This window comes from Sebastes umbrosus, chromosome 9, assembly GCF_015220745.1.
Source record: "Sebastes umbrosus isolate fSebUmb1 chromosome 9, fSebUmb1.pri, whole genome shotgun sequence".
Lineage (NCBI taxonomy): Eukaryota > Metazoa > Chordata > Actinopteri > Perciformes > Sebastidae > Sebastes > Sebastes umbrosus.
This window is the reverse complement of record NC_051277.1, coordinates 16,559,840-16,586,840: the sequence shown is the minus strand read 5'-3', so window position 1 is coordinate 16,586,840 and position 27,001 is coordinate 16,559,840. Positions and strand designations below refer to the sequence as shown.

At 40.4% G+C, this 27,001-nt stretch overlaps 1 protein-coding gene across 5 annotated transcripts; it reads right to left on the bottom strand.

Moving 5' to 3' along the window:
• Positions 1-352: 352 nt before the first annotated feature.
• On the bottom strand, positions 353-26,582 carry LOC119494361 (E3 ubiquitin-protein ligase RNF38-like). 5 transcript variants are annotated; one of them, XR_005208182.1, is made up of 16 exons: positions 25,239-26,582; positions 18,479-18,531; positions 18,128-18,309; positions 15,498-15,921; positions 14,454-14,594; positions 14,148-14,336; positions 12,215-12,376; positions 12,016-12,119; positions 10,655-10,736; positions 10,457-10,578; positions 8,845-8,944; positions 8,010-8,151; positions 6,767-6,885; positions 3,881-3,980; positions 2,656-3,331; positions 353-655 (listed from the first exon to the last, which is right to left on the bottom strand). XR_005208182.1 is itself a non-coding variant. In XM_037780177.1 (13 exons), the coding sequence occupies exons 2-13, from the start codon at positions 25,588-25,590 to the stop codon at positions 8,089-8,091; spliced, it is 1,974 nt and encodes a 657-aa protein (XP_037636105.1). In that variant the 5' UTR covers positions 25,591-25,688; positions 25,888-26,582; the 3' UTR covers positions 6,918-8,088. The 5 variants fall into 5 exon arrangements, 2 of the variants coding, with proteins under 2 accessions (XP_037636105.1, XP_037636106.1); XR_005208181.1 differs by lacking the exon at positions 353-655 and having other exon boundaries at positions 2,541-3,331; XR_005208183.1 differs by lacking the exon at positions 353-655 and having other exon boundaries at positions 2,543-2,946.
• Positions 26,583-27,001: the final 419 nt, after the last annotated feature.

Below are 27,001 nucleotides of genomic sequence, written 5' to 3'. Positions count from 1 at the left end.
TGCACAAACTACAGGTACTGAGACAACAAAATGCAATATGTACAGTGTAAAAATAATAAAATATTTTACATGGAATAAACACTAAGACAGCAAGTGAACATTTTGAACTTTGAACTTTGTGTTGGAAGAAGAAAAAAATGGGCAAGCGTAAGGATGTGAGCGACTTTGACAAAGGCCAAATTGTGATGGATAGACGACTGGGTCAGAGCATCTCCAAAACTGCAGCTCTTGTGGGATATTCCCGGTCTGCAGGGGTCAGGACCTACCAAAAGTGGTCCAAGGAAGGAAAACTGGTGAACCGGCGACAGGGTCAGACCCGAGGCTCATTGATGCACGTGGGGAGCGAAGGCTGGCCCGTGTTGTCCGATCCAATAGAAGAGCTACTGTAGCTCAAATTGCTGAAACGTTAATGCTGGTTCCGATAGATGGGTGTCAGAACATACAGTGCATTGCAGTTTGTTGCGTATGGGGCTGTGTAGCCGCAAACCAATCAGGGTGCCCATGCTGTCATAATGTTATGGCTGATCGGTGTATGAAGAGTATTAACAGAGTGTATAATTACTTTCACAGAGGTGCGGACCTCAGCAAGGTGTCAGCTGAGGAGAGAAAGCTGTTCCTGAGCCTGCTGGTCCTGGAACAGAGCGTCCTGTAGAGCCTAGGAAAGGACAGGAGGGCAAACAGTCTGTGACTGAGGTTAGAGTTTTGCTATTATTGTCATAGTATAGCATGTTGAAAAACAGTCATAGTGTATAATGTGTAGAAATAAAATTTTTTAGTCATAGTATATAGTGTAGAAAAAACTTAAGAAAGTCATAATATATAGTGTCGAATTTTTCTTTTTAAAGTCATAGCATAGTATGTCGAAAAGATTTTAAAAGGTAATAGTGTAGTCTGTCGAAAAAACGTCATAGTACAGTATGTTGGAAAAAAATCATAGTATAGTATGTCAAAAAAATTTAAAAGTCATAGTATATTTTGTCGAAAAAAAGTCATAGTATATGTGTCCATTTTTTTTTTTAAAGTCATAGTATATAGTGTCGAAAAAACAAAAAAAGTCATGTGTTGAAATTTATTTTTTAAAAGTCATAGTATATAGAAACAATAAAAAAAGTCATAGTACATTATGTCGAAAAAATAAATAAGTCATAGTATAGTATGTCAAAAAGTATTCATAGTATAGTATCTCGAAGAAATAAAAGTCAGAGTATGTAAAAAAAAAAAATTTTAAAGTCATAGTATATTCGAAAAAAGGCAATTTTATAGTATGTAGAAAAAAAGTCATGGTATAGTTTATTGGAAAGAAAAAACAAAAGCCTTACTATAGTATGTGCAAAACATTTTAAAAAAGTCATAGTACAGTTTGTTGAAAAAAAGGCCTAGAGTAGTAGAATTTTTTTATATATAAAGATCTTCATTATATGTGCAAGACAATGAAATTGATAGATAATTTGACCAACTGGTGCAGACAGAAAAAATCTCCAGCTGATGTATGCATTTTGTGACACCCATATTTCTTCCATGACAACATTTTACAAAGGTCTGTGTAAACCAACAGGGAATGTCTTAGTATGCAATCAGTCTTGCCTGAGATACAAATAAAAGTATGGAAGTTGGAAAGGTGTTTGTATATCATTCAATTTATTTATTATTTATTATACTTCTTACCTTATAAGTTGTAGCAAGTTACATAGAGAATGAATGGAGGAGGGTATGGAAATGAGAATATTTTAAAAACTAAAAAGAATTTCAAAAATCTGTATAAAATCTAAAAGTGGTAAAAGTATCTATTATATGGAGCTTGGAGTGTCTAATTTAAACATTGTACGAGGAGATACATATTGAAATCTTGAGCTCCATAAAGTTTAATGGAGATAACATTTTATTTTTGATATATCTCCAATATATATTATATATCTTGTTACATGTTAACATGGAGAAAATGCATTTCACTCCTCACTTTAGACATTTTGCTTTACTGCGCCACCTTTATTGTTTTTATACTAAGTTTCTTAACCAATGTGATGGTCTGAATTGTGCCAGCATACCATCATATATTCCCATAAGTAAAAGTAACTTTCTTTTAAAAAGGTATCTGTTTGGAAAAAAAAAATCGTATTACTTTGAGGTGTAGGACAGTTATCAGAGCACTATTTTTTTATCACAAATTTGAACTAAATCCAAGCAATGGGTTATATTCTGCACTGTCGCCTATAGAGTGAGTCATTATGTTGATCAATTTCATCACTTTTTGCTGCTATGAAATGTATTTGTTACAACCATCATCATCAAAATTATGAAAAAACAAGGTTGTATTCTAGATCTAGTCGTATCTGTACTGATAACTTTGACATCAAAATTCAGCCCCTGCATCAGACAGATATGTGGCAAAATAGCAACACGAGAACCATTTGTTTTCATAATCCATTTTTAGAAAAAAAGAAGAAAAGAAAAAGTATCTCAGATTCCATTATAATACTTGAAAAATACATAAACACAGTTTTAAGATAATCTACATTTTAATTGTTTGATACAATGGGTCCATGTAGGCTACACTCTGTGTGTGTGTGTGTGTGTACAATATCACACAAAGTGTATATAAATTATATCACACAGACACACGTGATGCACTCTGCCTCCAAGCTCGCCTCTCCTCACCGACTAAATGTGTCAAGTGGAAAGCCTTCGTTCTGATGCTGACGCTCCCACTGAGCCCCCAGTATGGCATGATTTCCACTCCACCTGTCCACACACACCCGTCCTGTCTGACGCTCTCTTTCTGTCTCGTCCAGACATCCATGGTCTCGTCCCTTTCTCTTCCTCATTCAGTCTCTCTCTCGCTCACTCACACACACAACTCGTGTCCCACGTGTGACAGTGACGGCCGCTGACAGCTCAGAACATGATGACGTGGCCAGCAGCCATCAAACATGCAGAGAGGGGGAATCCCTATGAAATAAATATTACACACACACACTTCACTCAGGGAGATGGGCAGGGAACAACCTGCCCTGCTTATGCATCTACATTTAACCCTCACACTGCTGAGTGCATGCCTGTGGAGAGCGAAAGATACAAGAGAGAAGGGGAGAAAAAAAGAGACAGTGCAAGTGTGTGCACAAATGTGAATATAAGTGAAGCAGGCAGAGCTCGGTGCTCTCGCTTTCTTTTTTTATACAAGCAGGATGGAGAATCCATGTACCCTGTCAGCTTGGGACAGTCTTCACCACGCACACACACTTGCATTTGCGCATTAAAAGTGTGGGCTGCCATGGAGGAGAGCGGTGGAGACAGCCGAGGTGTAAAAGCCTTTCCTCTCTTCGTTTAGACAGGACTGAAGGAAAATGAAGGAGGAAAACATTTAACATTTTTTTTTTAAATTGCATAAAAAAGGGTGTGGTGCTTGATCATGGTTTATCAATTTGTAAAACAAATGTAGAATTTTTTTTTTCTATCAAACCAGCTTTGCTTTGTCTTAAATTTGGGAAAAGCACAGATCAGTTAAACATGGTACACTTTGATCCTGGAGCTGTGTGTTGCTGCTGGTAAAGTTTGTTTTGCAACTGTATGCAGGAGGACATTGTATTGACTTGTATTCATTCTGTTGAAGTTTAGCTCTATCTTAACCCTTTCCCTAACCACAACCTAACAACTCAAATCAGCGTAGTCACTGTGGGAACAGGTCAAAATGTCCCCACAACTTAAAACATCAGCTGGACGCCCTATATACACATTACATTTGTTGTCTCCCAGTGTAACAATGTTTATCTGCAGTGTCGCTGTTAAATAATCTAACAAATAAATCAATAAATGATTCTGTCCTTGCAAAATTCTGATCAACCGAAACACCAATAAAAAGCCAAATAGAAACACAAACACGTACCTGAGCAGACGGTCATTCAGGCTCGCTCTGAGGCCACAGGTGATGTTACGGCTCTTATTTCACACTGTGATTCTTCCAGAGGAACGTCTCCTTCACTCTCCTGCTTGAAAATATAATTAGTCCTAAATGCACACTCACATTTAAACATGTATTGTAAGCACACATGGAGATAAACCAGAAAAGGCACAGTTACAAGTATAGCAAATTGACACCACTAAACAGCTTCGTGAACAGTAAGCTATTTATGTAGAAAGATAAAATGATCCTCATCCACACTTTTAACTTATATATTGTTTACAGTAGGCTACATGTGCAAAAATATAACATCATCTTCTTGCAAGTTGTCTTCTTCTTCCACTCTCTTTGACCTGCAACTGACAGACTTGAATTAAAGCTCCTCTTCTTCACAGACACTCTGCAGGACGAAGCTGCCTGGAACATGTCGCCAGTCCAGGCACAGCCTGAGGACGGGACAGCCAGTCACACATGAGTGACTGGAGAGCAACTAACCAGCCAAAGAGGAGGACATTCAAGCTAGACTTTTTATCAGTGGGGCTCCTCTTAAGCAGCTACAATGATACTGTAAGAAAAAAATGATTTGTTCCAAAATGAAGAGTTCCTATCATGCAGGTTTTACACTGCAATCAGGACGTAAATTAATAAAAAGCTTTTCTGCATTTTGCAGTCCATCTTAATGTAAAAGTTCAAATAAAGCAATTTCAAATTGGGCAAATTGTGGCCTCGTACAACCCCGGTTAGGAAACTGAAGATGGGCGAGTGAGAAGGAAAGGCAAATATTGTTTGTTCCCTAGGTTAAGTAACCGGGCCGACAGTTTTAGGCAGAAATCCCCCATCACTTCCACTTCACTGCTCTGCAGAGGAAGCGGGTTAAAGGAGTGGGTGGTGATCACAGCAGAGGCAAAGAGGGAGAGGAGGAGGGTGGAGTGGAAGATGCATAAGTAAAGAGACAGGAGGAGAGGAAGAACAGACAGTAGAGAACAAACAGAGGACAGTGCATGAGGAGGGCAGGAGAAAGAAGAGGAGCAAAGTCATTAAAAGGAAAGGACAGAAGTGGTCAAGGAGAAAGGAGAAAGGAGAAAGAGCAGGAGGAGGTTTTAGAGTGGAAGACGGGGGACTGAGAGGTGCATAACAGAAAAGGGGGGTGAAGCAGAGACTTAGGTAGAAGAGTGGAAGAACAACAGTTGGACAGAGTGAAGGACAAGGATGGGAGGACAGTGAGTCATCAGGCCTCAGCCAAGTTTCACATTTAATTAAACATGAACTGAAAATATATCTACACATCAGAGAGCGCACTTCTTTTAAATATTTTAAATTTTGACAATCAGGCCTGTAGTCACTGAGCTAAGAGACACTGAATGTGGCCGCATTGGTGCCGAGTTGTCTGGTTGGAAATGTCTTGTACTTGTCTGTTAATGGTGATGTGATTGCTGATAGTGTGCTCCCTAATAGCAATTTGTTTTTCAGGGTGGTTGTAAATATAGTTTTGTTTCTGTAGTTTTTTGATTGTTGGTATATTTTGTCTGCTTTTTACAAAGTGTAAGGTTTTTATACAACTAATCATTTATCTGTGTAACCTGCGCAGCACTTGTGGCCTCTGCCCAGGGACTACAGATGAAAACAACCTTTTAGCTACATCTGGTATGATATATGTACTGTGCATTGTCCCTGCTAAATAAATGGGATTAAAGTAACTATTCAGCATTTAAAAGCTTTTTATAGTCTATTTTGTTCCTATAGCCTCCTTCAAACAAGTTTTCTTACTACTAGAACAAAGTCATTATCTTTGAACAGATGTCTCCATAAGCTCTTTCAGGAGTCGTAACAGAAGTCACCGCAAGTCAGTGAGACCGGCTCAATGTAAAGTATATGAAAACTGCCGTCAGGTGCTTGCGCCTCCTTCGTCACATTCTTCGTAAGCGGGCTGTGTAAATGGTCTCCAGTGGAAAAACAATGACATTTGTGTTCTCTGCCTCCAGCAGCTCTACGCAAGTTGCTTGCAAAAATGAAGTCATTTGTGCGGCAAAGCCTAGAGGTGACATCTGCCTTTTGGACTTCAACTGTAGATACTGTATTAGTATGTACAGTAACAGAAGGAGCAAGACAACAGACGTGTGCTGCTAGGGAAACAGCTGTGTGCGGTCACAGAAACACACATGTACGTCGACAGAGTGCTGTGAGGGGAGGTGGACGGCCTGGCTGCCTGTCTGTGCACCAACTGTGTGTTTATGTAAATTACATTGTAGGCTTAAAGTTCACTGATAATACATTCTCAGTTCATTAAGTTGTCCACTTTAGTCTTTATTTGATTAAATGCTTGTTTAATTTTGTTCTCTCAGTTTCAAATCAATGCTATAATAGTTTTGAATGTTTGATTAGTTTTTATTTTATTTTAGTTTTGACTTTAGCGATTTCATTTTAGTTCATTTTCAGAGTGTGTTTGCTAGTTTTAGTTTAGTTTCAGTTATTAAGAAAGGTTAAATTTGAGTTGTTATATATATAGTTTAAAGTAGTTTTAGTTTTTTTTTAGGGCCAGCTATAATGTCTCTGAAATATGAAGCTACATATACATACAAAATACATGTTTGGAGAACTGTGTAGGAATGACCATAATGTTTAATCTTTGCGATACTTTAGTGAAGCAATTGCGACATAGCGCCGTCTTGTGGAGAAACAGCCCACTTATTACCCACAGTGACAATGCTACACGTTAAGAATTTAGTGTTACACAAAGGATAGTTACTATTTATAGTAACAACTGTCTCACTCACAATCTGAATTATGGTGTGATAAGTCTGTTATGTGCATGTTCTGTTTCACATATTATAACAATCTGCAGGGAAATAGTGTAAATGTCATACTGTCTACCTGTAAACCAAAGAGTATTTATCAGGAGAACCACATCCTGGTCAGGAGTCATGGTAGTCTAGAAGAACAGTAACGCTGCCTAGTGGCAGCTTGAAGTCATTGCACCTCCAGAGCAAAATCTGAAAAGACGGAGCCACCCAGAGCAGCAGTCTGCAGTCAGTGTCATTTTTAATAATACCACCACTTCAAATCTAACACAGAGAAATCCAGCACAACCAAACCCCACTTATTTCACTAGCTCTTATTTTGCCGTTTAAAAATATGTACAAAATGCTAAGTTTAAAAAGTTCATATCAAGCCTTTTATTTGGTATACAGATATTCATAGATTTATACAGTATATATAGATATATGTATATATGTAACACATGTGCCACCGCAAAAGTCACAGACAAACTTATTTTTTACTAAGAAAAGAAAGGAAAAAGAAAAATATATAATGTGCTTAATTTCAAAGTGGTGCCGTGAAGCGCTTGTAATGAAAGATGATCAAAACCGGAATGATGAGGTAACTGCCAGGCAGGAAAACAATCACTTATAATGGTTGAGTAATAATAATAACAATAATAATAATAATAATAATAATAATAATAATCTACTGAAACAAGTGGATCAAATAGGCAACCAAGAAATATAGTGGCAGCATGGACCCTTAGTGTCAAACTAGAGAAAAGGATTTAAGTCTATAACATACATACACACACACACGCACACACATCCACACACACACACACACAGAGTATGCATACAGACAGACAGTGCATAAAACGTACAAACAGGAAATAAAGTCAGTCACTCATGAGAGCAAAAACTCTCCCATGTCGTTACTCTTTGTCTGATACACAACAGAAACTCAGGCATGCTCCAGGACGTCTAAAAATCTCTCTCTCTCACACACACACACACACACACAGACTGAAAACACTCACAGTCATGTACCACAGCCCCGCATTACAGGGCTGACCAAACAATTGTGGTGCATGCACGTGTACATCCACAGACGCACACCACACCACAGCAGAATAGTGGTAAGGCAGGGTGAGATTCACTAAAAAGATGTGAGTGAGGGTCTGCATTCATGTGGACAGACAGTAAAATAACTGTTGAAGAGGGATGAATATCAGATCAAATGTACGGGAGAAGGGGCAAAAAAGATTGAAAAGATAACAAACGAGCAGAAAGTGCTGCACAAAAAACACAAGGAAGTGGTGTGAGTGTGTGTGTGTGTGTGTGTGAGCACGTACATGTGTATCAATACATCAGGAGCAGGTAGTGCTGAACGTGTTCGACAGACAATTAGGAGCATCTGGCTCCCTCATGTGGTCACTCGGAGTCTCTCTGGACTTCCGAGGCGTCGGCCCGACAGATGGGACACGTCCTGTTGGCCTGAGAACACGGAGAGGAAACAAAAACGATTCAGTTTTTTAAGCAGTTCATATCTTCAGTCCTGTTATTGATCACACATTCCTAAGTCTGCACATCTGGACAGTAACTCCTCCCAATTTTCTTATTTGTTTTGTATTGATTTGTAACCCCTATTCACACTGAGGCTTTGGGCAATGCTGTCATGCCTCTAAATCATAAGACTGTGTTGTGATTAACAGTAAGAGACTTTTTTTTTTTTGCATTTTCATGGGGGAGATAAAGTGTTGACAGCTTATTCAGATGTTGCTGTCCTGGGGTTTAGTGTGGTTTACTGACTCTTCTGTGCTGAATTTAGGAACATGCAGACACAAGCCTGATGTTTGTTTCTGTTACCTAACAGATCTCCTGAAGAGGGAGATTCTCACTCTATAATTAATGTGTACTTGGACTGAGAGTGTATTTGTGTCTTTAAACAGGTTTTCTCTCAGTAAGTTACTGATTGAGTCTCTAAACGCAGCATCGCCAAGGCACTTACAGCCAGTCATCAGCCGGCTATTATGTGACACTTGTGCTAAGAGACTTGAATCCACTACCCAACAATGTGTGATTAGCCTTAGATGAACTCAGAGGATGTTTGTGTGTATTACATGGACACAGTGTGTGTGTGTGTGTGTGTGTGTGTGTGTGAGTGGGCTCCACGGGGTGGGTACTTACCCTCAGCCATTTGTCGACACACTTCCCGTGGAACTCGTGGCTGCAGGGCAGGACTCGCAGCAGTTGGCGGGACTCAAAATCACTCATACACACCACACACCTGCAACACAACGGGTATGAGCATATAAAGCACGGCAACGCAAGAAACCTGTTGCTTAATGACACATTGGGCCTCAAAGCAGATTAATCGGTTGTCGGGTTAATGTCTTTGCACATCAAGACCGTGTTTGTCGTAGGCGTTTTTATTTTAATGGGTCATCCAATAAAAAACGTTACGCAACAGAAACCTTGAACACTGAGTCCGTTGTGCTTTATTATTCTATTCAATAAGACAAAACTGAATTAATGACGTTGGTACAATGGATTTCGTTAGTCCCAATAGGGGCTAATGAATGAGTGAATGAATGAATGATAGATATTAGCAAAAAGCTATCATTTAGCTGCCTAAAGCACAATCACTACTGTCTAATCTTTCCTACATCCTTTGTTTTGCAACCATCTCCGATTCCAAGCTGTTCTGCAATCACCTGCCATAATATATCTTTAAAGGACCGATATGTAATATATTTACTGTAATAAATTATAAAATGACCATGATATGTCATCAGAGATTAAGGAAACATGCTGAATTGAAATAGTGGCTTCTCTGACAACAATGCCACAGCCAGGATGTTCTCTTTTGAAATTTCCATTCCGGTCCGAAACGTCTGTTTTTGTTTTGGCCGGTGTGATCCAGCCCACTTGTCCTTTTCGACACCCCGTTGCCACATATGAAGCAAATTGTCATACAAGCACAGCCTTCTGCAGCCCCGGAAGCAAGCAAACGAACTGGATCAACAAAGATAACGTTAACGTTAGATTCTACCCGACCTGAAAAGCCTCTGCACATCTCACTGTGGTCCGTGTGCAGCTGGGTTATCAAGGCAGCGACACACAACCGGTGAAGTGATTCTGACTGTTGCTGGCCAGAGGCTAATGCGGTCGTGTTTAGAAGGTAACCCCCAAATTGCGATAACGTGTTCTAACTGCCATCAGTCACACCGGAGGAGCGGACGGGCCACGGCTCCAATGTTTTAAATTTGTATTTTTGTATTCTTTTATGTGTTTATTGTAAAGTGTTTTGTGCTGGGAGATGGAAGTGAATGTTTATTATGCCATTTTGGATGATGACGTTTGCATGGACGGTGGCTCTGAATGGTCAAACGACCCTCTATTGCCTCACACAATGTGAGATTGTAATTATTTTTAAACGTGCAACAAAAAAATACGGACTTGGTGTGCAAAGGCCTTTAGACTACAGCATTTGGGAAATAAGTATGAAAAGACTCTCACAATTTCCCAACCCCAAAAGGCAGAGATGACATTTGATTTTTTTTCCCAATATGCTTTGCAGTTATATTCTGCTTTCTGTAGCTTGAAAACCACAAATATGCTAAACAACTGCACAAACTCTATAACTGATATTAACAGATATTAGCCTCAGTCAGAAATAGTAAAACCAGAAAAAAAAACACAGTTTTGGTGATCCTGTGAAGCCAACACAAAACCTCATGAATAATTCACCCTATCAACAAGTGATGCCCTGGTGTGTTTGTAAAAGGACGGCACTCACAGTGTTTGTTCAGACTGATGGTTATTTGGATTGAACCGATAGGAAGGAAGCTGTTCGATGTCTCCCTTAGTCAGTCCTCGGAGTTTGGCCTCTCCCAGACGTTCAGCGAGGTTCAGGAGGGCCTGTGGGGAAAAAAACATCAGCAACAACAGAAGAATCAAAGTCTGTATCGACCACGTACAGCAGATGAAGACGAACCTCATAGTTTTCCACCTCTCCGTCATCTACGTCCAGCTCTAGACTGATCGCAGGACCTGTGGGCTGGACTGGCAGCATTGAACTACAGAGGGAAAGATTTAAGTTCAATTTATCAAAGAATTATTGGAAATCAATTAACAACACAAAGCAATGATAAATATTGTCCCTCACAGGTACTGCATAAAAAATATGCTCAAATCATAACAAACCCAGCAGCTGTCAGTGTGTCAGTGTGCTGACTTGACTATGACTTGCCCCACACGGCATGTGATTATCATAAAGTGGGCATTTCTGTAAAGAGGAGACTCGTGGGTACCCAGAGAACCCATTTTCATTCACATATCTTGAGGTCAGAGGTCAAAGGACCCCTTTGGAAATGGCCTTGACAGTTTTGGTTGGTACCAATGGATTCCTTAGGTTTTCTAGTTTCATATGATGCCGGTATCTTCTTCTTCTAGCTTTAAAACTGAGCCCGTTAAAGAAATAAGTGTCATTAAAACGAATTTGCCCTACAAAGAAGCAAGTTAAGCAACAACGCTATGCAGTAGTAGCTCTGTTAGCATGCATATTCAAGTTGAACAGTTAATAGCCCAAAAAAAAAAATATTCTTTTCCATCACATTCAAAATATTTCAATCTTACCTCATATTTGTCTGTGTATTCAGTATTTCACCGTTACTTGAATGACTTCTATGTTGAATGTTTCACCTTAGGGCTGGGCAATATGACGATGTATATCGTCAAAACGTAAAAAATGTCAACTGTATATATTTTTCTATTTTGTTTCTATCGCGATATAGGCTAGGCCTATATTAATTTATTTTTTTCTCTTTTTTTCTTATGTTCATTTTGCACTCAAGTTCTTATTTAATTTGCACAGAAGTATACAAAATAGGCTTTACCGTGTGGTTATTTCAGATAGACTATTTATTTATTGAATTACCAGAAAACATGCTATATGGTGATATATATCGTTAGCGAGATATGAAATTACCGATATGGTGATAGAAGATTTTGGTCATATCGCCCAGCCCTATTTCAACCTTTTCCCCTTTATCTCATGATTCTCCCCTTTTGCAGTCATAACGTTTATGCAACAAAATCCTTTGTTAAATCAGTCATTTAGCTTTGTTTGGCCGCCTCAGTTGTAATCCAGGTATAACTAGGTCAAATTTATCCTTATGAATATGAACTTTTATAAAGGACTTTGATGTACATAATCATTGACACGCTGCAATTGCTCGCATATTTCAATAATAAATATCAGGTCCTCTACTGTATATTTGTCCAATACAAATTATAAATATAACCTTTTCTTCTTAACCGTCTCATCTTAGGAAATTAATGTACTGATCTACTTACAGGAAGTAAGGCAGGAGGCTGGGGTGGTAAGGCGAAGGTGGCAGTGGCTGTTGCGAGCGGTACCGTCGCCCCGGGAGACGCCGAGGAATAAAGTTTGGATAGGACTGCGGGGCAATTGACAAACACATACATGAGAAATCATTCACGTGGATTTTCTTCAAAGGAACACAAACATTATTGGATTATTCTTATTGCTCACCACTCCGAAGAACTCCTGTGGCAGCGGGTCATGAGACAGGAAGTGAAGCTGGGTGGAGTGTGGTGTGAGGGCAGGGTGGGTGGCGGGAGGATAGTGGAGCCCAGCACCCAAAGACAGGTGCTCTCCAAGCAGTTCCACATCATTCTCTATCCTCTGTAACGGCTGGAGAAGAAAATACACACAGTTATTATCAGATATTATTTCATGTGATCACAGCTACAGGAGCAAATTAAACACTATTCAAACACGAGATAACAGAGGTGAAGTATCAACCCTTAACAAATCCTGTAAATAAGATGAGTAGGAGATTTTCACTAAAATATGTCATTAAAGGTTAATCTCAGTGGGAATCCAGCTATTTAACCCATTTGTGCAAAAAGACTATATTTAGTATGATAAGAAAAACGTCAAAATTGTTCTGATTGGTCAAAAGTCTTGAAATTTGGTACAGGCATACTTGTGTGCAAGTATCTAACAGGACAACTTTGACATTTTTGTACCACATGAAAAATCACACTTTTACTAATAGTCAAAGTCAGGGTTTTTGATAAATTAGGAAAAACACTAACATTGTTTATTAAACGTTTTTCGTATGGATTTTTTTTATATTGCATATGTGTGCATAACTTTGATATTAAACTTGTTATGAGTTTATAGATACCACATTTTTGATTGTGCTCCCTGTAGTTTCTGAGATACCGCCATTTTCTTATCATACTATATTTAGTCTGTGGGCACATGGGACTGCTGCTTTTTCCTAAAATATAATGGAGTCTATTGCAAAAACAGTAGTCCCACGTGCTCAAAGACTAAATACAGTATGATAAGAAAAACACACTTTTCAGCCACAGTTTGACCCAGAGAACACTTCCACCAAAAAAATTCTGTTGCGGGCATTAACCTTTGTAAACTTTGTCAAACTGATTATTTGAGCACCATTGTAATTTTAGCCAAGAACAACACAGACCATTTACCTAGTTTTCACTGGTGGAGTTCACTAACTTTGATGCTCGCTGTGCAGGCATACATCTGAAAAACACCCTGTTTCAGTGCATGTCCTGATTTATTACTAAACCCGGCACTGTTTCCAAGTGCTTGCAAACACTAAAGGAGAACAGCACAAATTGCTTCAACTCTGGTGTATAAAATATGCATCATCCATTTTGCTTTAATATTGTAAAACACCTTCGCTGCTGCATTTTTATAAAGCAGGCGAAAACATTTAAAGCTTCCTTCAAAGATGCTGACAGTCACACTAGTTCCTCAAGTGGAAACATGTTTTTGTAAATATTAAAAAGGGGGGAAACGTTTTTGTTTTTTTTTAGAGATGCACAGAAAGTTAGATATCCTCAAATAACCAGAGGAAAATCAAATCTTGTAAATTCAGACTTCAACTTAAATGCCATATTTTACAATAGTCCCAAAAGCTTTTTAAGATATAAAAAGGGTTGGGCAATTTGCCGAATATATCAGCTATCTTTGATTGGACGAGAACATCACCGGTTGCTTTTTTGGGGCAATTTTTTGGGCGATGTTTGTCATTTTATTTTGCTACCTCTGAAGAACCAGAGCTGCTCAGCCGATGCTCAGCCGCTGCTCAGCGGGCAGACAGAGACAAACAGTGTGTAGAGCCGGCATATTTACAAAACCAACAGTGAATTAAGGGTTTTATTTCAACCAAACCAGAGCTGGGGATTGTTGGAACAGTGGAGAACACTAACCAAGGTGGTTTTTGTGAGTTTTATTTTGTTTCTGTTGAGTTCGAATGAAGCGTGTTTTGCGGTGCTCCGCCGCTAGAACAGCTGAAATTACGGCGGCGGTGTGCACAAACACACCTGCACGAATATATCGGCAATCGGCAGTTGTCAGGCTGACATTGGCCGTTTGTATTATTTTAGGTTGAAACAAGCGTAACATGAGAATTCCTACTCACCGATCGGGCTTGCTGCGTCGGATAAGGTCCAAACTGTGCCGGCTGGGGCAGGTGAGGTGGGTGGTGGGAAAGGTGTGCTGGGGGATGGGAGAGATGAGGAGGGGGAAGCAGGAAGGCCGGGTCACTGGACAGCAATGATGGGAACGGGTAGGGCATGGGCAAGTGTTGCACAGAACAAGTCTGAAGGACCTGGCAGAGAGAGAAAAAATTACAATATTTAATTCAATGAGGGATGTTGCAAACCGTATTTTGAAAACATCAAATAATGAAAACTCATCAGTAACTGTACTATGTGGAAACACTCACAGGAGGAGGGACACTGCAGACAGGATAGTGCTGTCCACTGAAGACCACTGAGCATGCTGGGATCTGCTGAGGGGCGGATCGAGGCGGCAGGCCTGGTGGCGCTCCCGGAGGAGACACAGGATACGATACTGGAGCTGAACCCTAAATACGCAGATCAAAGGTCAACTCTACGAACACAGACTGTGATTTAAAGCTAAGCAGCTGGAGTTACAAGACTTAGTCCACATTGTCTAGGTAGCAAATAAAGCAAATCAAAAGAGCAACGCCTTTCCATGTTGTAACTGCCACAAATTTGTGGATATGAATTCTGATGTGGTTGGATTATTATCTAAATTTAAACGCCATTTTATTCGATTGAAGTCACGCTTTCACTTGCAAAGGACATGCAGATGAAAATGAGTACTGTGACCTGACTTTAAAGTTTAGCTACTAATGTAAACTGTTCCCATCAGATCCAGTTAGTAGTGTTATGTGTTTCCTTCTACTTCTAGAGACGAGTTACATACAGTAACACTACCAATTAGTGATAGCCATAAACAATAATTTCTCAAGGGTAAAGTTTCCATTTGCATATGAACTTTCCCCCATCCAATTTAATAACTTATTTTACTGAATCATCCCCCGCACATAGACAGGCCCACATTAACCAAGTGAATCTTTCACCTACAGGGTTACAGGAAATGTAGTTACTGCTCTCAAGATCAAACAGACCACAGTAATAAATAAAAATAAAAATCACATTAATCATACTCTCTGTAGTCGACATCTTCAGCTGCATTAAGTTAATAAACCCATGAGCAGCTGCTTTTAATTTTCATATTGCATTTTTTAAAAGAAGTTTCTAAAAGTTATTGTTTGTGTGTTCTTGTGCAGCAAGAGAAGGAGACAAGAACAAAACTCCCTTTGAGAGTCAGTCATAAACAGTAAGTCATGTTTCCTCTTTTCAGAGGTCTACTGGAATGATTTCGGTCCTTTCTCAGCCGTATGTACTATGTTTTTCCTAACTCACCCCAACAACAAGGCCACATTATCTCATGAAGTCACCTGCTCGTGGAGGTCCAGCACCATACTGCTCTGCTGGGATGGGTGGGGGTGTTGGTGCTGTGGATGGGCCGCAGGGTGCAGCAGCCTGGGAGACAGGTTCGGTGATTGATGGAGGGGCCTCGGGGAGGGATTTGGGGGATGGTGACCTGGGCGCTCTTCAAGCCCGGGTCCCAGCCCTCGGAGGGGTTGCTGGCTAAAGGGTGGGTAACCCTGAGGGGGAGCCTGGTGACGGTAGTTCTCATCCTGGTGGCCTGGCGACGGGCCGTGGTGGGAGTGCAGGTGGTGGTGGTGATGATGGTGGGCGTTGGGGTGGTGATGGTGGTGGTGGTTGTTGTTGCTGTTGTAGTGGTGGTGGTTGTTGTGGGCGTGGTGGTGGTGGCGGGTCAGACGGTCTCTCCGGCCGCGCTGGCGTCTCATTGGAGGGCTGAGATGGAAGAAAGAGGGAAAAAACTTAAGAAAAGGGCCAGAGGAGCCATGTTGAAAAGGATTAATCGATTAGTTGTCAATTAATCGGCAACTATTTTGATAATCGATTCATCGGTTTGAGCAATTTTTTAACAAAAAAAGTCTAAATTCTCTGGTTCCAGCTTCTTAAATGTGAATATTTTCTGGTTTCTTTACTCCTCTATGACAGTAAACTGAATATCTGAGTTGTGGGCAAAACAAGACATTTGAGGACGTCCTTGGGCTTTGGAAAACACTGACCATTTTTCTCCATTTTCTGCCATTTTAAACAACTATTCCATTAATCAAGAAAATAATCAACAGATTAATCAACAATGAAAATAATCATTAGCTGCAGCCCTAATGTTATCATTTGCATAATTATTAATACAGTACTAGGGTTGTCATCTACAACAAGTAACTTAACAGAGTACTCCACAAATTTATCATTGCACTCCGATAACATTGTCGTACTCACAATGGACAGCTTAAAACAAAATGATCAAATTCAATACAACAGAATCAGAGATGTCGTCTTTTTTTATTCCACACATTCTTCTTCCTTGCCAAATGTGGTGCCTACATTACCCACAATGCAACTCGACCACCAACAGCTCAGTTGGAGATTCAAATGTGCTATGGTAGTACCAGCTAATGTAGCCTCTACAGAGGACTGGTAGGCTCACTTCTTTCTAACTACACGCCCCCGATTTTCAAACTTGTAGTCGTCAGCCCAGACTGACGCTGACTCAAGTGACATCAATTGAGGCAATTTATCAGACTTCACACAGCTCCCTCTGTAGCCACAAATTACACAACGTTTTCACATATGCAGTAGCACTCCCCACGACATGTAAACAGACTTTGAAAAGTAAAATCGGTGGAGTTCCTCTTTAAGTTTGGGAATGAAAACTAAAGCTTACTGACAGAAAATTGGACAGAGGAAGAAGACGATGCTTCCTAGCCACAAATTTTCTGCCAAGTGTGTGTACTAGAAAAAAAATATCAGGCTAGAGAGAGAGACGATAATCAGTCTCTGGAGTCACAGACGTGTTGCTTTCACCACAAACAGGGGCATCAAAACAGGTATTGAAAGTATTGAAATTCATCAACAGCTCTAATAAAGACAACTGCAACACACAGCTAGTCAGGAGCAGACTCAATCAGGCATCACTAAACAGCATTATAACTATTGCACTATTATTGTATTAACGCTTTGATATATTTAAGCATTTCGTTTTTGTATTAGCTCAACTTATCGTTTAAGACCATGAATCAAAACATATTCAATGTAGGGCTGATGGACTAATGATTATTATTTTCATTACCAATCTGACAATCTGATTATTTCTTGATTAATCAGTTAATCATCTGTGCTAGAAAAAGAAAGAAGATTGTAAAAAGAAGAAAGAAATTCTGTAAAGCCCAAGGTGACATCTTCAAATGTCTTGTTTTGTCTGGCCAATAGTCCAAAAACAAAAACTATTCAATTTACAATGATAGAAAACAAGAGAAACCAGAGAGAAAAACAAGTTAATGAAGCGATTTTCAAAATCAGAATAATGGTGTCAACGGCAACTATTCTACGCCATCTTGTTTTTTTGTAACCAGAAGTGACACGAGAGGGTGGAGCTACGTACAACAGAACGCTGAATAAGACATTTTTAGGTGACCAAAAAGGTTATAATTAACTTTCATGAATTGAAAACACACTGTGAACGGGTTTAAGTTGTAAGACGAAAACACGGTACACGACCGTACAACGCCGTGGTAGCGACCTATCAATCACATGGTGGCCTCGCCCTAAAGCATCCCCGGCTCTATGGTCTATTTGACTCTAAATGGGACCATAATTTACTAAATGAACATCATGTCTCATGTTTACAATGTTTACTGAGGTAATAAGTCAAGTGAGAAGTAGGATCATTTTTTTCATAGACTTCTATACATCAGACTTCTTTTTGCAACCAGAGGAGTCGCGCCCTGCTGGATATTAGAAATAATGCAAGTTTAAGGCACTTTAGCATTGGCTTCACTTTTAAGTTTTTTGACTGTTGGTCAGACAGAATGAGCAATTTCAACAAACACATTTGGGATCTTGTCATTATTTTTTGATATCTTATAGGCTGAATAATCCCCAGATCAATAATGAAGATAACATGCATTTGTGTCACACACACACATACCTGCGTCGGTTGCGAACAGGCGTGTGGCATCTCTCTGGCATGTAGTGGGGGTGTGGTCTGCGACTGGGAGGCAGCTCCCAGGGGCGAATGGGAGAGGAGGGAGTAGAGGGAGGGGCGGAGTTTAGATCCAACATGGTCTGCTGGGAAAGACGCTGCCTCTTCGGGCTTGGACTGTCTTCCATCTGCACACAGAGGTAAAGGAGGGGGGGGAATCAGAGGGATGGTTGGTCAGGGAAAAACAAAAAAGGAGGACAAACAAAAGGGGAGAATGAATAAGAAAAGAATATACAAATCCTATTCAAACCAGGAGCAAAGCAGAGGCAACAGGCAGAGCTCATGTTTCATACTTACTTTGTCCCGATCCTCGCTGCACACATTATCTGGATGAAAATGTAGCACTCCTCCTGCAGGCCACAGAGGAAAAAAAACAGAATCAGATAAGCTGGGACTGAGAAAAACAACATCAACATCACAAGACACATGGACATACGCTCGCTAAGCCAACAGAGGCGAGGGTCTATCTTTCAAACAGGCTTTTGATTAAACAAGCAAAGGAGGACGCCATCTCTGGAAGATGTCACACTGGATCCTCTCTGGTTCTCACAGACAAATCATTCCCTCTGATCTACCATGAAGAGTCAGTGCAGACTCACAGAAACAGACATCCACTTATCAAATGTTCACAACACACCAGAGCGTCTCGATGGCTTTGCACATGTAACATTCATCAGCCCACCTTCACCATCACTTTTCTCCAAGTTACCATAGTGTGCTATCAAAAGGTTAAAGTCCCAGTCAACAAAAAAAACATAATAAAGATTCTGGCAGATCTGATTAATTCTTATAGTAATCTATTGTATAAAAAGATTTAGAAAAGATTAAAAGATAATTTTGGGGTTACAGTCATAGACTGTATATAAGAAGTGGACGTAGTCAATGTGACATCACCCATTAGTTTGTGGACTGTCGTTTTGAAGCCTCAAAAGTTTGGCATTTTTGCCATCACCATGTTGTTATTTTGCAACCAGAAGTGACACGAGAGGGTGGAGCTAAGTACAACCGAACGCTGAATAAGATATTTTTAGACGACCAAAATGTTACAATTAACTTGAATGAACAGAAAACACACTGTGAAAGGGTTGGTAGCGACCTGTAAGGTAGCCATGCCCTAAAGCATACCCTGCTTTATGGTCTATTTGACTCTAAATGGGACCATAATTTACTAAATGAACATCATGCTGTATTGAAGAAGACTTGAAACTAGTGATTGAGACCATAAACTCATGTTTACAATGTTTACTGAGGTAATAAATCAAGTGAGAAGTAGGATCTTTTTCTCTTTCTATGGAAACTAACTATTATCAGAAAGCCTGATTTCAAGTCTTTGTGTTGGCATGCATCTGTGTGTCCCTGAGCACGACAATGAACCATTTTTAGCTCTACAAAAACAGCTCAATACTGCATTTTATCTCCATTTTTGTTTTGTCTCCTTGTGGTAAACAAGCGATAAAAATCTCTCTTCGAAGATCAACAGACCATCACAAAAAAAGACTCCCTAAGGACATGAATAAGATTATTATGTGCAAAAAAATTAAATACCAGAAAAAGAAAAATCACATCACTGAATTACAGAAACATAATCCAATCATTTCAGAAAATATATTTGCCATTTTTCAAAATTAATGAGAATATTATCTCAAAATTCTGAGAAAAGGTTTCATGGGGAAAAAAAATCTGTTGTTTTTTTTACCTCAAAATACTTCAAGAAGCTCTCACCTGCATGTAGTACTGCTGCTAATCAGTCTCACCCTGCAACAGAGCTATATGATTACAAGTACGGGGTCAACACAGGAAGGTATCTAAGGTTTGATTTCAGATGCATCATCTCATATTCGTGAAGCATGCAGCTGTTTTTCTTGTTGAGTTTGTTTATAGTAATACAGTGCATGACCAAAACACTAGAGGGTTCAGAAATAGTAGAACTAATGCCTTACTACAATCTTTTATTTATAGATCAATTTCTCTCTGGAATAATTTGCCTCAAAGTCTCTGCTGCATTGTTAGTAAATCAGTGTTTAAAAGTAAATTGTATATAAGACTGTAATTTGTTTACTGCGGTGGTGTTTTTATGTTTGTTTTGTTTGGTATGCTATCTCAGGTGTCCTATTTGCAGGTTTTATCTGTAATTAATTATTTCCAAAGGTTTTTATTCTTGTATTTGTGTGGTATCTTAATGTGTTTGTTTTTGTATGTGCTTAATATGGACTCCAGGAAGATTAGCTGGTTGCTATGGCACCAACTAATGGGGATCCTTAATCAAATCAAATCAAATATCGGTTCAACTGATCCTGGAGAAACACCACAATGTCGGGCAGTCGACAAACTAACAACAATACCATACTTAAAGACACAAATAGGCTATCTCCTAATGTTTCAAATAAATAAAACTGGATTAAACTAAACAGACGGCACGTTTGCTTTCATGAAATCGAGCTCTCGAGTAAGTAAATGAGCGCTTCTCTTGGGATTTTGATGTATCTCAATATCTCGAGATAATTGTCTCATTAATTCAGAAAAACAGGGCAAATATTTTTTTCTCAAGATTATGCATTACGCTTCTGTACTGAATAAAGCGGTCATACCATACACATAATCTCAGTAGAACACAATGCTCACCCAGCTGTTTATCCGACAGTCCACATGTGCAATCTGGATGCAGCATGTGCACACAGACATTTCAGCAGCTTAAGAAGGATGTCCTTGAACTCAGCTGACAAGAGTTTCCTCTAAGCAGTCCCCCAAAAACCTTTAATCACCATAAAGAGGGGGAAAAAAACTCTCCTCCCCTCATCTCTTTCTATTTCTCCCTCTATGCCTCCCTCACACATACAGCCCCTTCTCTCTCCCCAGAAACAACCCCCCACCCGTTCCTTGTCTTTGCAACGCCACTCTAGGGCCATGTGAAGTCTGCCGATAGTGACAGCTCAAAGACGACCTGCTAGTGGCTGCGGAGAACAGAGAGACAGTCAGTTGACTGACTAGCCGACAGCAGGGCCAGCATGCTGGCTTACATCTTTATTTATACCAAGCCTTTTTCTTCAGGCCTCATAGGGTCCTGGGTAGGGCTGGGTATCGTTTAAAAAATGATGATTCCAGTACCCTTAAAGTGATACTGATACCAATAGAGTAGAGTACCTCATTTGATACCTGTTTCTACTTCAATTTGATACCCATCATGTGAATGGAAGCATCCTTCATTTGCGCAAAATGCTACCAACACCACTTATTTTTATTAGACGCTACAGGCGTGTAGTATAGCCATACTTTGTAACGTTTTGGTGGCATCTCAACACGGTTCCAAAATGAACACCCGTCAAGCGCCAAATGTGTGTAAATAGATCGTTTGGTGAGTAAATCTTTGGAAGGCTACCCGCCACACTGGCAGGTAAATTATTTGCACCAAAATAGTGTAATAAAAAATTAAACTGAGAGTCTCTACCACATGTTGATGTCATTTATTGGCACGCTGCTTTAGTCCTTTATCACCACCACAACCAGATGTGTTTTTTACGCCTGTCTGAACAGTGCCTGACTAAACTGCCACGGCACTTTTTACCGTATGTGACATCAGCTACTCCGCTAAACTATCCCTTGCGTTTGGCGTCTTGTTTCTGTCCTGTCATTGTGAACGGTTGCATTTCACACTGCAAAATAATTTTGCTTCAAATTTTCCTCTGGCCTCTGAGTCAAAAAGTTAATTTCGGACACTATCTGCTGCGGTAGTGGGCCAATCACATCCGGCATTAAACCGAAGAACGCTTGCGGTGATTGGCTGCAAGCAAAACCATACAAATAGTCTTTTTTTTCTAGATTTTGCAACCGTTTAACTAGAAAAGTTTCAATACTACTTGGTACTGGGTTATTTCGGTTGATACCTTAAAGATATCAAGTACCGATACCCAGCCCTAACCCTGGACCTCAGACTACCTATGTGTTTTGAGGAGAACTAGGTCTGTTAATGCCGATTCACCCCGAGGGCCCTCATAGGGGATGCTAAGCCAGACTGGACGGGTTCTGTTGGCGAGCAGACACAACCTTGTTTCCTCCGAGCATGGCTGCTGGGGTAGACTGACACCATTTATTTTACGACAGACAATCAAGTCAGACAGGCAGGATAGTGAGCTTAAGAGTATCAACCGTCATCAAGTAGCAATTTGCTCCTGTTCTTTAACAAAGACTTAAACTAAGCCAAAAATAGAGAAACCCTATTTTACCCACATAATCTGCAGAGATCTCAGGTGATAACAATATTAATGAAGATCTGAAAAACTGGTTGCTGACGCTTTGTGACGCTGGCAGGTCATGGGATGCAACACTCACTATTAAAGCTACACTGGGTGATAAAATGCTTGACACTGGGGGGAGAGGAAGAGGAGGAGAAGAAGAGGAGAAAAACAGAGGTAAGACAGAGGGACACATTTTAACACCCCCAAATCCAACCCTGACACATTCTGCATAAACTGATGCCAAGAGGCGTAATACGGGTGAGGTACAAAAACAAACAAGCACAGACAAACAGGAAATCTGTATCACGCACTTAAACATACACACTCTTATTCTATACACACACCAAAAACACACACAGACCATCTCAGAAGAGGCTTGTGCAGCTGCTAAGAAGAAGGAGGCAGATCACACAGCTGGGAGATACACTGTTTAAGTCGTTCACACAAACCCCTCTGTAGTCTCTCAATTTGGGAAGCATGTGTTTTTGTGTGTGTCCCCTCTGTGTGGGTTATTTTGGGTGTTTGGCAACAGTGCTGCTACAGAGACCCATTAAAAGCCTGCTTTCATTCATTCACATGCACTTTTTTTTGCCTTTGAGGGAATCCAATCTGGTATTACAGAAGGTTTCTCCAGTCACTTTTCCAATGGTCAGCAATGGAAACCTGGTGAACACTGAACATACAATGAATACAATTGAAGCAGTCTCACTTTGAATTTCCTCTTTGGCAGTTTAATTTGTTTCTTCCTCTTTTTTTAGGGGGGTTTCATTGTCTTCTTATTGAGTTTGGGTTGGGTAAGGAACCATTGCTGCTGTGGGCATGAAAAGCCTTTTGAATAACAGTTTGACTGATAATGGGCAATGCAAATAAATTTTACCTCACAAAGTGAATAAACCAGCAAAGTGCAAACACAACTCTATTGTTCATCCCTCTGTTTATTTGCTTTTGAAACTATAACACCTTATCAATCTTTACTCTAGCCTGAACCATGAGATAAGAGATCTGCTTGACTATTTGGGGACAATACGGAGCTTTGCACAATGCACAGGCTTAAATGTAAGTTCAATAGCATTAAGGCTTATGGATGAAAGGGCTGATGGAAGGCTGTAGAAATGCCAGCCTGCATCACAGCAGCGAGCAATTTGAAACATAAAGATAAAATCGCTATCAAGAAAGAGATTTCATTGCAAACTATTTCAAGGCTTGTTTCAAGGCTCCAGACTGCTCTTTTAATCTGACTCCTCGCATGCATACTGTAGGTCGTTTGAAGACTGAAGAGTATGTAGGACGTCTAAACCACTGGGCAAATGCATCTGTCTCTGATCTGATGATAAGTGAAAACATACCGCTCTCTAGCCATCAATATTGCAAGCTTTCCACTGACCAACCAGATTTGTTTATATATATATATATATATATATATATATATATATATATATATATATATATATATATATATATATATATCAGCATATCACTGTAATTCTAGTAAAACCTTATTAATTCATTACTTAAATGATTACCTATAGCGTTTCTTTCCTCATGTCTTGGCAAAAGGAATAAGATAATGCAGGCCTTCAGCACCACCATGCCTGGACTATCCAAAGGAACATTTAGCAGTGTTAAATTCCAGTATGAGAGCCAGTATAATTTGCACTGTGATCCAGGTAATAGCGATGAACAGATACCGATACCGGATCAGATATCGGTCCAATACTGACCCAAATACATTAACTGGATCGGGTAAGGGTGACAATAAGGCCGACCTATTCAATTCAATTCTATATTTATATACTATGTACACTACATACTGGAAGTTGAATTCCTGTTTAAGTTTTGACCAATTTGTTGCTGCATTAAAAAGTGTTTACATTTCAATTGTAATTCCCTACCAGGCAGGGAATAAGATTAGCACCTGCCACCTGCCAAATAAAGGGTAAATGTTGGCTGTGGCAGGTAAAAATTTCAAGTCACCTGCCACCATGGCAGACAGGTTTTCCTTATGTTAAGAAATATTAAGAACCATCTCTTCCAGACTCTGCCATCTGGCAGGAGGTTAAGGTCCATCAGGACCAAAATTTCAATTTTTTGTTTTCTATTTTATTCTAACGTTTTTATCTATTCTTTTGTTATTATACTGTTTGACTTGCACCAACATAACCAAAGCAAATTCCTAGTATGAATCTCTTACACCTGGCAATAAACACAATTCTGATTCTGATTCAATTCCTAAATTAAATGCAGTCATGGATTAAGGTTACAACATGTATTCCATAAATCTACTGTCTGGTACCACTGACTCATGTTTACAAGTCTAAAGCATTATACACAGATTTCAGAAGTGACAGACAAACAAATTTGAGAAATGTTCAGTGACCTGCCACAGTGGCAGGTGAGGAAAAAGCTTAATTTAAGACCCTGCTGCTAGGTCTGACACTTTCACCAGATGCAACTCACAATAAGTGCATTCAACCAGGTGGATACAACCCAAAAATGTAAGAACTATGCAAGTACATCAACATGTTTTAAGTGCTACATACAAGACAAAGTCCAGGGACCTGGTTTGCCCTATTCACCTGAGTAAATGCTATTCAAACCTCTGGAGCAGAGCCGCCACTACAACACCTGACATGACAACCATGACATATAGCTGGCCTTTTAAAGCAACAGCTGGCAGTGAAAGCACCAAGCCTTTTAGTTAAATGTCTCAGAGCCTGTTAAACTGCTAGTGGTCTGCCTGCATCCCTTCAGGGGGTGTATCCTGTGTGAGTGTGTGTGTAATGATGCATCTAGCCAGGGCCCTGTGTTCACTGAAGCCTGCTTACCGGCCCCGGGGTGTCTGTGCGGGGCTCCGTGTGAGGAGTGTCGCTGCGCCCCCGCGGACAGGTAGCTCCCCTGGGCGTGCTGCTGCTGCTGCTGTTGCTGCTGGCTGTCTGGGTAGCTGCGACCACCACCACCTCCACCGTGGTGGTGGTGGTGCGGCGCCCAGCCGGGGTTGCTCTGCTGCTGCTGCTGCGGGTAGCTCACTACACCTCCTCCTCCTCCACTGGCGTTCATCATCATGCTCCCAACGTTACCAACCGCGTTACCACCATTGCCATTGTTGCCAACGTTGCCGTTCATGCCGAAATGATAGAAGCCAGACCGAGACCGAGACCGAGTCCTCGGGGGGTCCATGGCTGGGGAGGGCGGTGGTGGTGATGGAGGAGCAGGAAGCCTCCCTCTTCTACGCGTCTAGGTTACCTCTGATGATGACGACCGACTCCCGGTGTTTTCTGAGGCATTTAAAGCTTGTTGTTTATAATATAAATAGACGAGGATGAGGCACCTGACGGGTTTCAGGGAAGCACAAGCACCGACTAACATCCACCGTCCCCCACACCACGTATGAACGTACACAAGTATTAAAAAATATACTTAAATCAGCATGCGGTATAACAAAAACACAGTACTCAAAAACACCACGTTATTTACCCGGAAGTTAGTTACCAACGGTTTTTCGTCGGTTGCCACAACAACGGCTGAGCAACGTTCTCTATTGTCTCTCACTAACAGGCTTTCACACAGTAAAATAAAGTGTTTTTAAGGCATTAATCGCACACAATTAGATCCTAAACGAGTTATCCCGATGTGTAACATGTAAGTGAAGTTAATCTGGCTCTCTCTCCGCCACCAGAAGCTTGTAAATACTTAAATCCCTCAAACACAAGATGGCTAGCTTGTCGTCGGGTTAGCTCGCTGACTAGCTCTGCTCTGATAGCTGAGCTGTGGAAACAAAGTTAGATTTACTGAATATATTCAAACTCAAATTGCTTTATTGTAATAAGTAAAGTTGCACCCCCTTTGTAGCTAACTATACCTGCTCGTTCATTCGCATAATTTAGTTTTCCCAGCTTAGCCCAGAGGCTAACAGGAAGCGAGGTCTAGAGAGGAAAACAAGTCCACCAGAGCCGACATCACACGCTACCTATCGACGTTAGAGAGGCGTTATTAGCTCGGTAACAGCGCGCTATCTCAGCCCGCATGAGTAGACAGATAGCTAGTCTATTTGAGAAGTAACGAGGGCGATATTGTCCGATTTAAAGCCCCTCTTGTAGTCGCTGTGGAGTGTTTTCTCTGGTCAGCGGGGAGTGTGTGTGGAGAGATCAATCAATGGGAGGTTTCACCATCCCTGTGCCAAGTCACTCCCAATCGATCGCAGAGCAACATGTAGCTCTTCACACGCTTGATTCGCGATGTTTTTATGAGTAAATAACACAATTTCAGAAGAGAGGGGGTGTTTAAATTCGTTAAATTAAATTAAAGCAAGATTTGTTTAATTAGCAGCCGTTAAAGTTGGTTTTTAGGGAGCAGCTTGTTATTGGAGTTGATTATTTTGGTCTGGCAAACCCCGGGCAGCTGCTCAGTTCATTAATAATTCAGCAGCTTCATACCAGGAATACTATAAGAAGACGAGGCTTTGAAAGATGTATACAGCTTTACAGGTAGACGAGCTCTACATATGTTGTTGCTTAAAGCCTTCTCCCATATACTATACAAACCTGAACCCCTGTGCTTATATGTTTTCACCTATCAGACGTCACACAAT